The 12,796-nt window shown below is 54.4% G+C and overlaps 1 protein-coding gene across 1 annotated transcript; it reads right to left on the reverse strand.

Moving 5' to 3' along the window:
- Positions 1-7,052: 7,052 nt before the first annotated feature.
- MNX1 (motor neuron and pancreas homeobox 1) lies at positions 7,053-10,738 on the reverse strand. The gene is made up of 3 exons (XM_061467981.1): positions 10,039-10,738; positions 7,854-8,014; positions 7,053-7,761 (listed from the first exon to the last, which is right to left on the reverse strand). The coding sequence occupies exons 1-3, from the start codon at positions 10,652-10,654 to the stop codon at positions 7,432-7,434; spliced, it is 1,107 nt and encodes a 368-aa protein (XP_061323965.1). The 5' UTR covers positions 10,655-10,738; the 3' UTR covers positions 7,053-7,431.
- Between the last annotated feature and the right edge of the window lie 2,058 nt (positions 10,739-12,796).

Raw genomic sequence — 12,796 nt, forward strand, 5'->3', positions numbered from 1 at the left:
AGGAATGGTAGGTAGAGATATGACTCTTTTACCATATGCCACTTCTTGTGATTTCATCTCTTGGAGGAACTTTCCTTCACCCTCCAGTAAAGCTGAGTTTACCATGAGGCCCGCAGGCACGGACATTACAGCTGCTCATATAAAATAGCTGCGCTGTCCTCAAATTCTGGTGTGACCTGCATCCTTGCTTTAAAGCCAGTTACAGTAGTCTTCCACTAATTTAGATGCATGCACAATTCAGAATCGGATATCATGTGGTTTCCCTAATAACACTTTAAGGAAATGAAATTAGTATCTTACTGAGAAAAAGCCTAGGAAGAGCCAGCTGGCACCAGAAATACCTTAAAACTTGTGTCCTAGGACAAAACAGTTCACACACCAAAACCAGCTCACATTGTGTGAAGGAGGGCTTCAAAGTGAATGCACTCAAAAATGTCTTGAGTAATGGAACTAGAATGAGAGGTACAGAGTGAAATTAAACAGACCTTTTCTGAATAGTTCCTTACTGCCAGTAACAGTGAAGTGGTGGTTTCATTTCAGAAGTGAAAGATTTCCAAGCATGACACTTTTTTCATTAAAAACTCCATTGTGGGCTTTTTACTGCTCAGACGGTGAGAATACCCTCAAGTCTCTTGGGTGCTCAGGTACACACGGCTCCAGCGTGAAATAACAGGACTATTGTCAGCAGGCAGTGAAGCCCACTGCAGGAGTAGCTTTTTGTTACAGTCAGGAGATGGAACAATGCATTTTTCTAGTACAGAGAAAATAAGCTGACTTGGTGCCACCTTGGGGAAAAACAAGTCATCCTGATTGCATTTACTAGGCTTGCATCTTACTCACAAAATCATCCCTCCTCCTCCTCAGCCAAAGCCTTAGATTCTGAATGGATTTTTTTTACGTTACTCTGTAGTTCAGTTCACCCTTAAAATGCTGCCTGGATCGTGTTTGCTTTCCAAATTTCAGTAAGTAAATGGTTTAAAACTGACTCCATTGGTCTTCCGAAGATACGTGTTATGCCAAGGATTACGCAGCTACTGTGCAGCAGAGATCAAGAAGCGGTGCAGAAAGGCAGGGACAGCAATGGCATTTCCTATGGTGATAAAGACTGTCCAGGGAGGCTTTAGGGAGCATTTCACCACCTCTTCAGAGCCTGAGCGGCAGGCAGCGGGTCAACTTGAAAGCTGATGTGGGTTTTGTTTTCCTTACCTGTGGTCTCAAAGCGATGTGAGAATCAGATCCAGAGAGACACTAGAACCCATCCATGTGTCTTGGGCTGCCTTGTGAAACCAGGCCTGTGAGTTTAAAGGAGCCTTCAGACTGCTCAGGGCTGGAGAAGCAAATCTTTATTCCTAGCCAGATTTCTAACACCCTCATGGATGCTGAGTAACATTTTCCCTGCAATGGCCTCCTCCAGGGAGGAGCCAGGGCTAGTCGGGACTGACGTGCAGCTGCCGGAGGCACAGTACTAACGGGTTTTGCAGAAGAGAATATGGAAGCTTTTTCAACATTATCCCGTATTATTCTGCTGCTCAATCTCAAATCTAACTTCTAGATGGATTTTTCAGTCCTAAAGGTGAAGATGTGGAAGAATAAAGGAGTGGGGGTTTCAGGTATCTCACCATCCTTCGCTTCCTTCCTCCCATCCCCAAAGCCAAGAGCACCCAGGAGGATCTGTCGTGGTAAGAAAGGTGTCTCTCTGGGCAGCTTCAGACTCAACAGAACAGGTCTTCTCCATGATGCATGGCCCAAGCTGCCAGGAGTTGCTGCTCCCTGGGAGTGATCCAGCTTTAGACACCTATGTTGGCCTTCTTACCTTGGCATGACTCCGCTAAAACCTCCATCCTGCGCTTCCCATCACCTGAAGTCTGGGTTACACTGAACAGCACCTGAATATTGAGAACAGCACAGGCTGAATAGTGAATGTGGATAAAATTTACAAGTTTTATTATGGCAAACCATATACTTACACAGGTGTTACTCCAGCTCCTCCATAATCATCAATACTGCCTATGATCCTTTCATCAGAGGATTCCAAGACACACAAAAAGGCAAAAGAGGTGGGAAAAACAGCTGTTCCAGGAGGTGGAGGACAAAGAAAGGTGGGATAACTTGCACATACTCTGTAAGCAAATTACCTGCAGAACAGAGCTGAGTGCTGCAATGCTCTGAGCAGTAGAGAGGCAGCGGACCACTGCTTCACATCGACTGAATCTGCTTCTCCCAGCACCCTCAGCTCACCGTCACAAGAGCATGCAAAATACTCATATATAGCATAAAAATCCTCAGGCCACAGTCAATCCAGCCCTTTGGAAAAGTTGGGGGGCTGAGAGCATTGGAGGAATGAAGGTAGTCGAGAAGATCCCTGAAGGAGGGTGAGAGCTGTGGCAGGAGCTGGGAAGGCAGCAGAGACAGCAGGAACCACTGGCTGACGCTGCTGAAGTGTCATCTTAATTATCTCTGGCAAAAGAACAGTGATTAACATCAATGACTGTGGACAACCTTTATGTAATTACTCATTAACATTTCTAAAATTGCACCTAGCTGCTACAGCAATACATGCTTTATAGATTCATCATGTTGAAGTCCAAAAAGACTCATTAGATGGTCTAAGCAGACCTCTGAGCATTGCCAGACGCTATTACACTGCAGAAATTAGCACCAGAGGCAGCTCAGCAGCTTCTGCTTGGCTCTCACGTACTTTCCAGAAAGGGCATCCGGGGATACTGAGCGATGGACAGTCTGCCCCATTCCATGAGATGCTGTTCTAAATTGGGATCGCTCTCTTGCCCCATCCCCAGGTTAAAAACCCATGTTGGCTGCCTTTTGTTTGTATTCATGGATATGGTACCCACAGCCCAGCAGGGCTGGGTGGGGACAGGAATTCTCCATCCCTGTCTCCTTTGTGCAGGGAGGGAAGAGGGAGCTGAATTAGAGGCTTCTGCATTGTCCATCCGTGCTCCCTCTTCAGACCCAAGTCCCACCTGCCAAAAGCTACCATCGGCCAAGAACATTAACAGAAGTCCTGTGAATAATAATTTCAAATAATGGATTAATTAGAGGAAATTGTGATCTGCTTATGAATGTCCTGCAAGCAGTAAAATGGGGCTAAGCCTTCCAGCTACACAATTCACTGCAAGCCACTGGCCCTGCTGGTTGTACAGAAGGAAAAGGGTGTCATCCTTCTCATCTACTGGTTTTAGAGACCAGTGCCAGTTAGATTTAATTCAGCAAAACCTGTTTCTTTTCCTGAAGGAAGCTGAGAACCTGATGTTGATAGAAGCTTGTGATCAGAGAAAGACCACTAGATGACCACTGTGAGCTCTTACATGTTACAAGTGATCCCACATTTCCATGCAGGCACTTCCATTTCCACACAGGGAGAGCCCTAGGACTTCAGTTAAACTAAAGCGCTTCAGTCCTCAGCTTGGGGAAAACGAGACAGTAAACACCTCCTAAGTGCACTGCCCTTGCAGGGGACCCTTCAGAGGAGACGTTACACAACCCCTCACTCCTCAGAGCAAGAAAAACAAAGCAAAAATCCCAGAAAAGACAAAACCACCTCACGTAATCCAGGGCAACCCCAACCCACCACAGATACGACCCGATTACATGGGTATTAGTGGGAAATAGAAAACTGAGTAACGAGCAATAGGTGTTGAACTCTGGCCAGACCTGAACCAGCATTTTGGGGGCAGAAGGACTGTGATTTGGTCACATTAAAAGCCCAAGGGAGGATAAGGTCCCCTGGGAGCTTCATCCCTTCCACAATTTGTCCTGCACTGCTGTTCATGGGATTCAAACAGCCAACCAAGAAGCACCCTGCACATCTCAGGGGTGATGAATGGCTCGGGTATTTCTGCTTTCACAGCTGAAGCACAGGGTGGTTACCCCAGCACCCACAATGCACAAAGGGAAAGCTAGGAAAGAAAGGGGATCTGCAGAGATTCACCACCCTGGGACATCTCTGGTGCCTGAGGTGGAGGGCAAGGGGAAGGTGTGTCAGAGGAGGAGGGAGCATAGGCAAGGGTCTTGCCAAGAACTAGAGAAAAACCTGATGTTAATCCCTTAGTTTTGGATGAGCATAACAGTTTGGGCTTCAGAAATAATAGTCTTTCTGCTAGTGAAGTATTTCATTCCCAGCAGTTTCATGGAGAGTTTGAGGGGGATTATATATTTATGGTTTCCCATTTGAAAGACTTTTAGCAGGTTTACCTCAAACAGATGGATCCTATTTTGGTTCTTTTGTTTTAGCACTTAATGCTTATGAAATTGCCAGTTAATGACATCCATGCCTAAACCATGTTGCTTTTTAAAGTAAAATGTCTACCAAAGGTCCATGTTCATACTTACCACTTCTCAAGTACAGCAATGAAAGTTTTAAGAGGCTTGTTACCTACTGTGTCTGGGGGAGGGAACCGAGCGAAACATGAAATTACAAACAGGGTGTTAGATTAAAGCCTTGCTAGCCCTGCTTGAGCTGAGGCTTAAGGCAGAGTAACCCCAGCACCAGCAATGTGGACCACAAGGCTGGGTCCGGGGGCGCCACGAAGGTGGGTGCAGGGAAGCTGGGGTGTGGTGGGAAACGACAGGATGGGAGCATGAGGGCTCTGGGGCAGGGTGAGGAGTACCTGGGTGCAGGGGCACCCTAAGGTGATGCTCGGGCGGAGTGCGCGTCTACTCCTGTCCCCAGCCCGGCCTCGGGCTGACCCGGGGCCGCGGGAGGTAACGGGGCCCCTTTGATGCTGCACGACCGGGAAAACCCCGGGCCCCCACCGCGGACTGGCAGCTCCGTGCGCGGAGCCTCCGCTGGGCGCGGAGCAGGTCGCCCGCTTGCCCTGGCTCCCCTAATCACCTTTGATTTGAGCCTTTGATTGCGCTGCACGTGGGGACGAGCCTCCTCACTTCAAAAGAGCGTGCGAAATCCCGATTAAAAGGCTTTTCTCCCCCGTGGGGACGGACACCTTCTTTGAAGCCCTTCCAAGCGACAGCGCAGACGCACCCACCGCCGAAGGACCCGATCGATACTTTAAGTGACTTTAATTTCTTCTCCCCCCGCCTCCTGGCTCTCTGCCCCCCTCCTCTCCTCTCAGTTTTGGAAACACCTGGTAAGTTGTAAAATGATTTACGAAGTGAAAGTGTTAAATGAGGCCACCAGCTGTAAGACTGACAGAGCTTTATGAGTTTTATTAGGTGCCCTATTATGGAAAATAAACTTTAATCCGTCCATAAAAACCAGAATCTGAAAAACATATTTGCCCTTGTAGTCTGGAACACTGAAGGTATTCTTGTGAGACGCTGGGCTTTAAAGAGATTAATTTTATTGAGACAGACACAATACACCGGTAGGACTTTGATACAGGGTCCGTGAGCAGCTCCCCGGACCCTGCAAGGCTGGTTTTCATAGGGCTGAGACACGTTTGGACACACACCTCTTGGGTTTACAGCATATTTCTGGCCGTGTGGCTCACGTCTGGCAGTTTAATTAGCAGCTATTTAATTGAAAATTAATGGCTGAGGGAGGATACTTTGGGGGTAAGCTCAGGTAGCTCTTGATTTTTTTATATTAATACTAATACTGATAACTTTAAAGATAATGATGGGTTCCCCAAACCAATGAGTTTTAAATAATTTAAGGTGTAGGCAAGAGGTAAGTCCTGCTGGAAGTGATTGATTCGAGCACGTGGTTGAATTCAGGGCAGGGGAGCCTGCGCCGCCATTGCGCGGGGACTGCGCGGCCCTACGCGGCCGTTCACCCGCGAAGATGCAGCCGCAGCAGCTGCGTGGAAAATCGCAGGGCGACGAATACCTTTAGTTTTCAACCGCCTTAAATTGTCTGCAACCTGCGGCAGAAAGGAAATCGTTTACAAATTGAAATCAGAGCCTGAGGCGTGACTGTGTGCTTACAAGGGTGAAGCTGAGTCAAGTTTATCCCGACCAAGTTTTTTGACATACGGGATCCATTCAGATTCATGATTTACCCTGCTGAGCCGGGCCGGTAAGGCAATAACCGTGTTGTCTCTATAGATGCCACCTCCGGCTGCACCACCTGAAGCTCTCCAAGGTGGGGAATGCTTTTCCTCTGCGTAATCCCATGCCAGGATCTCCTGCACCCACAGCCCGTGTTTCACGGACTGGATTTTTATAGAAGCCGTTTAGAGGGGCCGTGCTGTTCTCTTGTGGGAGGTTAACGCGGGTTAAGGAAAACAAACCAAAAACCCCCATATATATCTATATATATGTATGTATTTAAGGCTTGCGGGAGTAGGAACGTTCCCATTTTCAGAGCTCCCCATCTTCAGGGACTATACAGAGAGCGGTGGCACCAGGGATATTGGGGCCGGATCCCTCTGAGCCCCTGCACGGGAGCGGGAGCTGAGCCGCACCGTAACTCATGAGCAGGGATGAATTGCCAGACATGGCCCTGAGCTGGTGGGGATGAGCCAGTGATTATATTTAAATTCGCTATAATTGATTTGAGGAAGAGCTGCGGTGACAAGGATTAATTGATCCGCAAATTTATTGGCAAGGTAAATCCCGCGGTTAGCGAAGAGTCTGTCCTTCGCTTCTGGAGCAGCCGTCGGGAAGCAGGGGGGGAAACATCCCCGGTACAGGGGAACACCCTCTCTCCTTTGCCAGCCGAGCCCCCTTAGAAACCAGCCCTGGAAGAGGGACCCCACTGATGCCTGGGCTCCCCCCTCCCAGCCCCAGAGATGCTTCCCGGCTGGGACACGTTGCTCCGGGATGAGGATGAGGGGAAAGCAGCAAACCAAACCAAAGGCAGAAGGGGGAATGCGTGTGGGAGTGAGTGTGAATCAGCCTCGGTTCCTCCCGTTTCAGAAAGACCCATGACAATACTAGATACGGTGTCGAATTAAGTTGGTGTTAGAAACCGGTTCCCCACCCGGAGCACAGGCATGCCCGAGCCCGGGAGAACCCAGAATCCCCACTCCCGCCGGCACAGAGTGCTCATACCTCTCAAGTACAAAACGCCGTTTATTTTCCACCCCGCCGCGCAGGCGGGAGGGCTTAGGGAATAATTTAGCATGCATAAGTAGAGGTCAGTTTTTGTCTTTTTTATAAATATGATATACAAAAATAAAGACAGTACTGAGATTTCCAGCAGTTTTAACGTTCATGACATAAACAGTTTTCCCGATATATAGTAAGAACAAAACATTTCCAATATTCAGCAAAAGGAACGCGCTTCCAGGGGGTAGGGATGGGGGGGGGGGGGGAGTCAAGGTTTGACTGATTTTCAGTCAATAACACTGTATTCACCGTAAATCCTCTTCCCCGCCCGGCATGCGGAGGATCCTCTTCTCCATCCCCCTCCATGTCTGGAGGGGTCGGACCAAGGAGGGCAGCGGGGCCGGTGCCGACCAAGTGCGGCAGGGCTCATCCCGGAGGGAGGGAGCGGGGCGTGCAGGGGGCTCACTGGGGCTGCGCCGGGGCTCCGGGCCTGCCCCGGGGCTGCGTGTCCTCCTCGTCCGCCTCGGAGCAGTCGGAGGAGTGGTATGGGCAGCATCGCCCGGCCGCCGGCTCCTCTTCCTCCTCCTCTTCTTCCTCGTCCTCGGGTTCGCTGTCGGGCAGCTCCCGCATTCTCCTCCCGCCGCTCTTCTCCGGGGCTGACAGCAGCAAATCCTCATCCCCCTTGTCCTCCCCACCGCCCCCCTTCTGCTTCTCGGCCTCCTGTGCCGCCTGCTCCTTCGCTTTCTTGCTGCGCTTCCACTTCATGCGACGGTTCTGGAACCAAATCTTCACCTTGGGGAGACGGGGACACACACACACCAGTTCACTCACCGCCCCCCGGCAGCAGCACCCACCGCCAGCACCCCCCGCCGGCGGGGACTCACCTGAGTCTCTGTGAGCATCAGCGACGTGGCCACCTCGAAGCGCTTGGGCCGGGAAAGGTACTTGTTGAGCTTGAACTGATGCTCCAGCTCCAGCAGCTGCTGGCTGGTGAAGGCCGTGCGGGGCCGGCGGCACTTCCCCAGCAGGTTGGACTGCGCCTGGGCTGGGAAAGGAGAGCGAGGGGTGAGGGCTGGGGGGCAGAGGTGCGCGCGGAGCCGCCCCACCGCGGCCGCGCAGCCCCCGGGATGAGGCAGGAAGGAGGGAGGCAGGAAAAGCAGGGTGGCGGAAATTGGAGCAAGGATGGGCGCACGGACAGAGGGAGAGATCTCCCCCAGCCTCCGGCGCAGTGTCAGCGCAGCCCACACAAGGGCCAAATAAATAAAAACAATTAAATCTTTTAAATCAATAAAAATATGTCTCTTGATTTCCCAAGAGCCTAACAAACGCGAGACAATAAAACGGAGGCAGGGATTGCGGCGAAGAGGTCCCGAGCTCTCCGGGGAGCAGCAATTTGCTCCATTTAATGTTTTAGTTAAACGCGCCGCACTCCCAGTCCGGCCATACCCGTTTAATTAACGGGATTGCAGCGGGCACCCTTCCCTCCCGCCAGCCGGGAGCACTGGCTGCCCGTGAGGGCGTCAATCAGTGCCGAGGGCTGGAAAACTGCCTTTGAACGGGAAAGAAAAAGGAATACACCGTAAAAGCGGCGTATTGTTCACGATAGAAAGTAATAATTCAAATCAAGGACTGTGTGTGTATATGTAATAGATAACACTTATGTAAAAGACACAGGGATATATATATATGGATATATGTATAAAAAAAACATATAAAAGACCGGGGGATGGGCAAGAAGGAAGCCACGGGGCCGGGGGAAGGCTGAGCACCTTCGCGGAGCCTGGGCACCGCCGGGGATGCATCGCGGCAGCGCTGCTGCCCATTTCTCGAAGCATTTCGGTACTTCGGGTTATTTGGTTTAGGAAGAAACTGTCCAGACCCGAGGCAGGGCCGCACTCGGAGCCCCTCTCTAAAGAGGCCTGACAGAGGAGGACAGTGTCCGCTCCCGGGCAGCCGCGCCGGGGAGGTTTTGTCACTGCGGTGCGATTTTCCGAGGCTCCATTCTCGCTTCGCTCCTGCTATTTATTCTCGCTCTGCTCCTTGTTTGAGAGGCAGGGCTCTGACAGCTCTCCTAATTATTTTTCTTTCTTCCTGAATGTTCCAGTCTAAACAACCCCAATTCGAGGGAAAACAATGGACTTTTTTTGTCTGAGAATGTATGCGCTGAGTACGAGAAGGGAAGGGGGGGGGGGGGGGACACCCAAACCCAACACACTAAAAAAAGAAACCGCAGTTCTTTTCCTGGCACGGTTTTGGTAAAACTACACCTCCGTTATTGTTAACTCGGCCATTCCCACTGAGAGCTCACACCTCCGAAAATGATCTTTGCCTAAAACAGATGCACGCAAGGTTCCCTCCACCGCCGCGAGGCCTAGTGCTCGGCGGAGCGCCTTGGCCGCTGATTGCCTGCTTCAACGCTGCGTTCCCAGCCCAAAACGGAAACCGTCTGACTCCATTTACTTGGAGTCCCATCATCATCCCCAGGGAACGCGGAACCCCGAATTTCTGGCTAACACCAGATGCTCCCTGTGCTCCCATCAGAGCCTCCCATAATTATTATAAGCCCGCTTCTTATAAAAGCGAAATAAAATTGAGAACGGCAACTACGCGATGGGACCTGCCACCCCGCCTTTGAGGGTAGACATTGAGACCAGGGTCTTGGAGGACTTCAGGGGGCTACTGCCCCTGCCTTGCCCGCCCCTCCCCTACGGCTTTTGCACCCTGTGGACGGCAGGAACAAGCGTTCGCAAGGGCAGGAACCGATTTCCCACCTTCCTGTTGATCCTGCCGGGAAAAGTCAGGCTGCACTGGGCGACCCCAAGCCCCGGTTCCCTTTGTGGATCGCTATTTCCTCCCTCTAATAACAATTAAATAAATAAATGAATAAATAAAACACAATACTAAATGTCGCCTCCGATTTAAATCTGCAGTTTACCCACGCGAGGGCAGGGATTTTTCCCTCCCCTTCTCTTTCCTAGAGGCAGCTCTCCGAAGGCCGCAGCGCTGGGACGGGACAGGGATGCCGGTCAGGGGGATAAGGTTGCAGGGCGGCGGGAGGCAGATACTCACAGCTGAAGTCAGGCATTTTGGGGAGGATCATGCCGGCTGTGGAGGCTCGCAGCCACTGGTCCAGCTGGAAGGTACCGGCGCTGAGCTTGATAGGGTCGGCGGCGGGATGGGCCGGGTGCGCTCCCTGCACTTGCGAGTAGGGGTAGGAGAGGGCCGGGTGCTGCCCGCCCAGCGCCGAGTACCCGTACACGGGGTGCCCGTAGAGGGCCGCCTGAGCCGGCATGCCCGGCCCGCCGGGAGCCGCGGGGTGCAGTCCCAAGGCCATGCCGGCTGCCGAGGCGTGGTGGTGCGGGTGTGCGCCGGTACCAGGCAGGAAGCCGGGTTTAGGGACCAGGGCGCAGTGTGCGGCCAGGAGGCGCGGCGGAGAGGGGCTGTCGGTGCGCAGGCAGTCTGCGGGGCCGCCGGCGGGATGCTCGGAAGAGGATGAAGAGGAGGAGGAGGAGGAGGAAGATGAGGAAGAAGAGGACGGGGGGCTGCCGCTCCCGCTGCTGCTACTGCCGCTGCCGCCCAGCGAGGTGACCAGGGCCAGCGGCGCGCTCTGCCCCGCCGCCGCCGCCGCCTTGGGGGGGTCGACAGCCAGCAGCGCGTCGATGCGGAAATTTTTGGATTTTTCCATGGGAGCGCGGGCGGGCAGGGCCGGGAACGGGGGAGGGCAGCGGCTGCGAGCGGGCTGCCCCGGGCCGGCCGCGTCTCCCGGCGGCGGCGGGCGGCAGTGCGGCCGCGCTCCTTGGAGCGCCCCTTCAAGGGCCGCAGGCGGCTGCTATTGGGCCGGCGCCGCTGCGGCCTCGCCCGCCATTGGCCCCACTGCCCACCTGTCACGGAGGAGCGGGGGGGGAGGCCCGCCCCCTTCCACACCCCCTCCCCCCCCCGCCCGGTTGCGGGTAGTGGGGGGAGGGAGGGGGGTAGCCCGGTGTAGGTATGGAGCGCCGGGTGCCCTCCCCGGGCACAGCCCTGCCAGCCCCGGGCCTACCTGTCCCTGCCGGCTCAGGGGTCTCTCGCCCCCTGCTCAGTGATCGCTTTCCACCGTTCCCGCACACGCAAATATTTGCCATAAACGCGCCGCCGACCGCTTTTTAACGAGTCGGAAAGAATAAACACCTGTGGGTCAGGGAGTCACGCCTGCCACCACCCCCCGGGTTTGTCAACAGCGTTATTAGACCTGCTTATCTAACACAAACAGGCCCCAACAGAAAAGGGAAAGAGCGGGGCGAGGGGTCACTCCCCCGTTTCCCGGGGGGGCCGCAGGGTGAGGCGGTGTGAGCGGGAGGTCAGGCCGCGTTACGGACCGCTGCCAGGGTAAACACCCTCTCTCTTCGAGCCTTTGCCAGCCCCGGGCAGAAGGCGCCCGGCTGCGGGAAATGCCCGTGTGGCTGTGAGCACACCCGGTACGGGCGGCTTCGTGACCCAGGGGCAGCGGTGCCACCGCGGCAAGGGAGCGCTGTTTTCCCCCGTCCGTGCCCCAGGGATGGGAGACTTGGAAGCAGCGAGAGGAGCGAGGAAATGGGCGAAAGAAGCGGAGAGAAGGAGGAAACAGATTCCGGTACAACCAACAAAATATCCGACAGCTTTGCTCCCGCTCCCCTTTCCCCTGCTGTTCGGGGGTAAAAGGCCTGGAGCACCTCTGCTGGGTGTGCGCTCGCACACAGACACACATCCATGCACACACATAGATATTCACACGTGAACGCAGACAGACACACACTCGCACGCCTTTTGCTCTGTGCCCTGATATTCCCCTTCTCTCCTGCACCGACTCTTTTCTCCCCTGACCTCTCTAACTGGAGCCTCCGGACGCACTCGCACAGCAGACACATAGATACAAGCAGGTCAGACGTGTAGACACAACAACAGCAAGTGCACAGACACGAGCAGGGCGGACATGTGGCCACAACCACGGCAGACACACAGATGCACGTGTATAGGCCAGACACAATCGCGCTCGGCAGACGGCCGTGGCAGGCAACATCCGCACACCAGTGACCCCACAACCGCACATGGGTATAGGCAGAGCAAATGCACCAAGACCCGCACAACAGCCGTTCCCTCACCGGGAGCCCCGACATGCATCCCCGTACAGCCCGCACTCGCAGGTACTCACAGCACCGTGTCCCCCGCTCCCCGGACTCTGCAGAAGGAGAGGGGTAAAACGAGCTGCGGGATCATTGTTACGAGCCTCTCCGGCTCTGCCAGGCCACCGGCGGGCTCCGAGGGCCCGGGTAGGCCCCCGGGAAAGGGCCCGGGGGTTGCTGCCTCCCGCCGGGGCTCCCAGCTGAACCCACGTTTCCCCCTGAGCGGCACTTTGGGCCCTACACTTGAGGCAGACCCACGGCAGCAAGTGTCCCGAACGAGGGCTTGTCTCCATCTCCGGACGCGATGCTGGTCCCGCACCCTCCTTCCCTGCACCCCGACGGGGCTGAGGGTCGCCTCCCTTCGGTGCACCCTGGGCAGGGGTGTCCAGCCCGCTGGAATCGGGAACGCGGCTGTCACCGGCCGGGCGACCTGGGCACCGCCGATGCCAACTCCCGATGCCCGGGCCGGCAGTGCCGGGGCTGCGCGGACCGTTCCGCACGTACTGAGATCACTTTGCGGCCCCTTCTCGGGGCAGTTTTGGGAAATGAGGGGGGAAATCACCAAGCGCAAGCAGAGAGCCGGTAGCGCACCCTGCGCTCAGGACACGTGTGGGGACTCGTGTCCGCGGCCGGCGGGAGAGGTGCCCGGTGCTGTGAACGCTTCTCAGCCGCTGGGGAGCTGGAGGGGG

The sequence above is a fragment of the Pezoporus flaviventris genome, unplaced genomic scaffold, assembly GCF_033815535.1.
Source record: "Pezoporus flaviventris isolate CSIRO_AGI_PZ_B2104156 unplaced genomic scaffold, CSIRO_AGI_Pfla_v1 ptg000047l, whole genome shotgun sequence".
Lineage (NCBI taxonomy): Eukaryota > Metazoa > Chordata > Aves > Psittaciformes > Psittacidae > Pezoporus > Pezoporus flaviventris.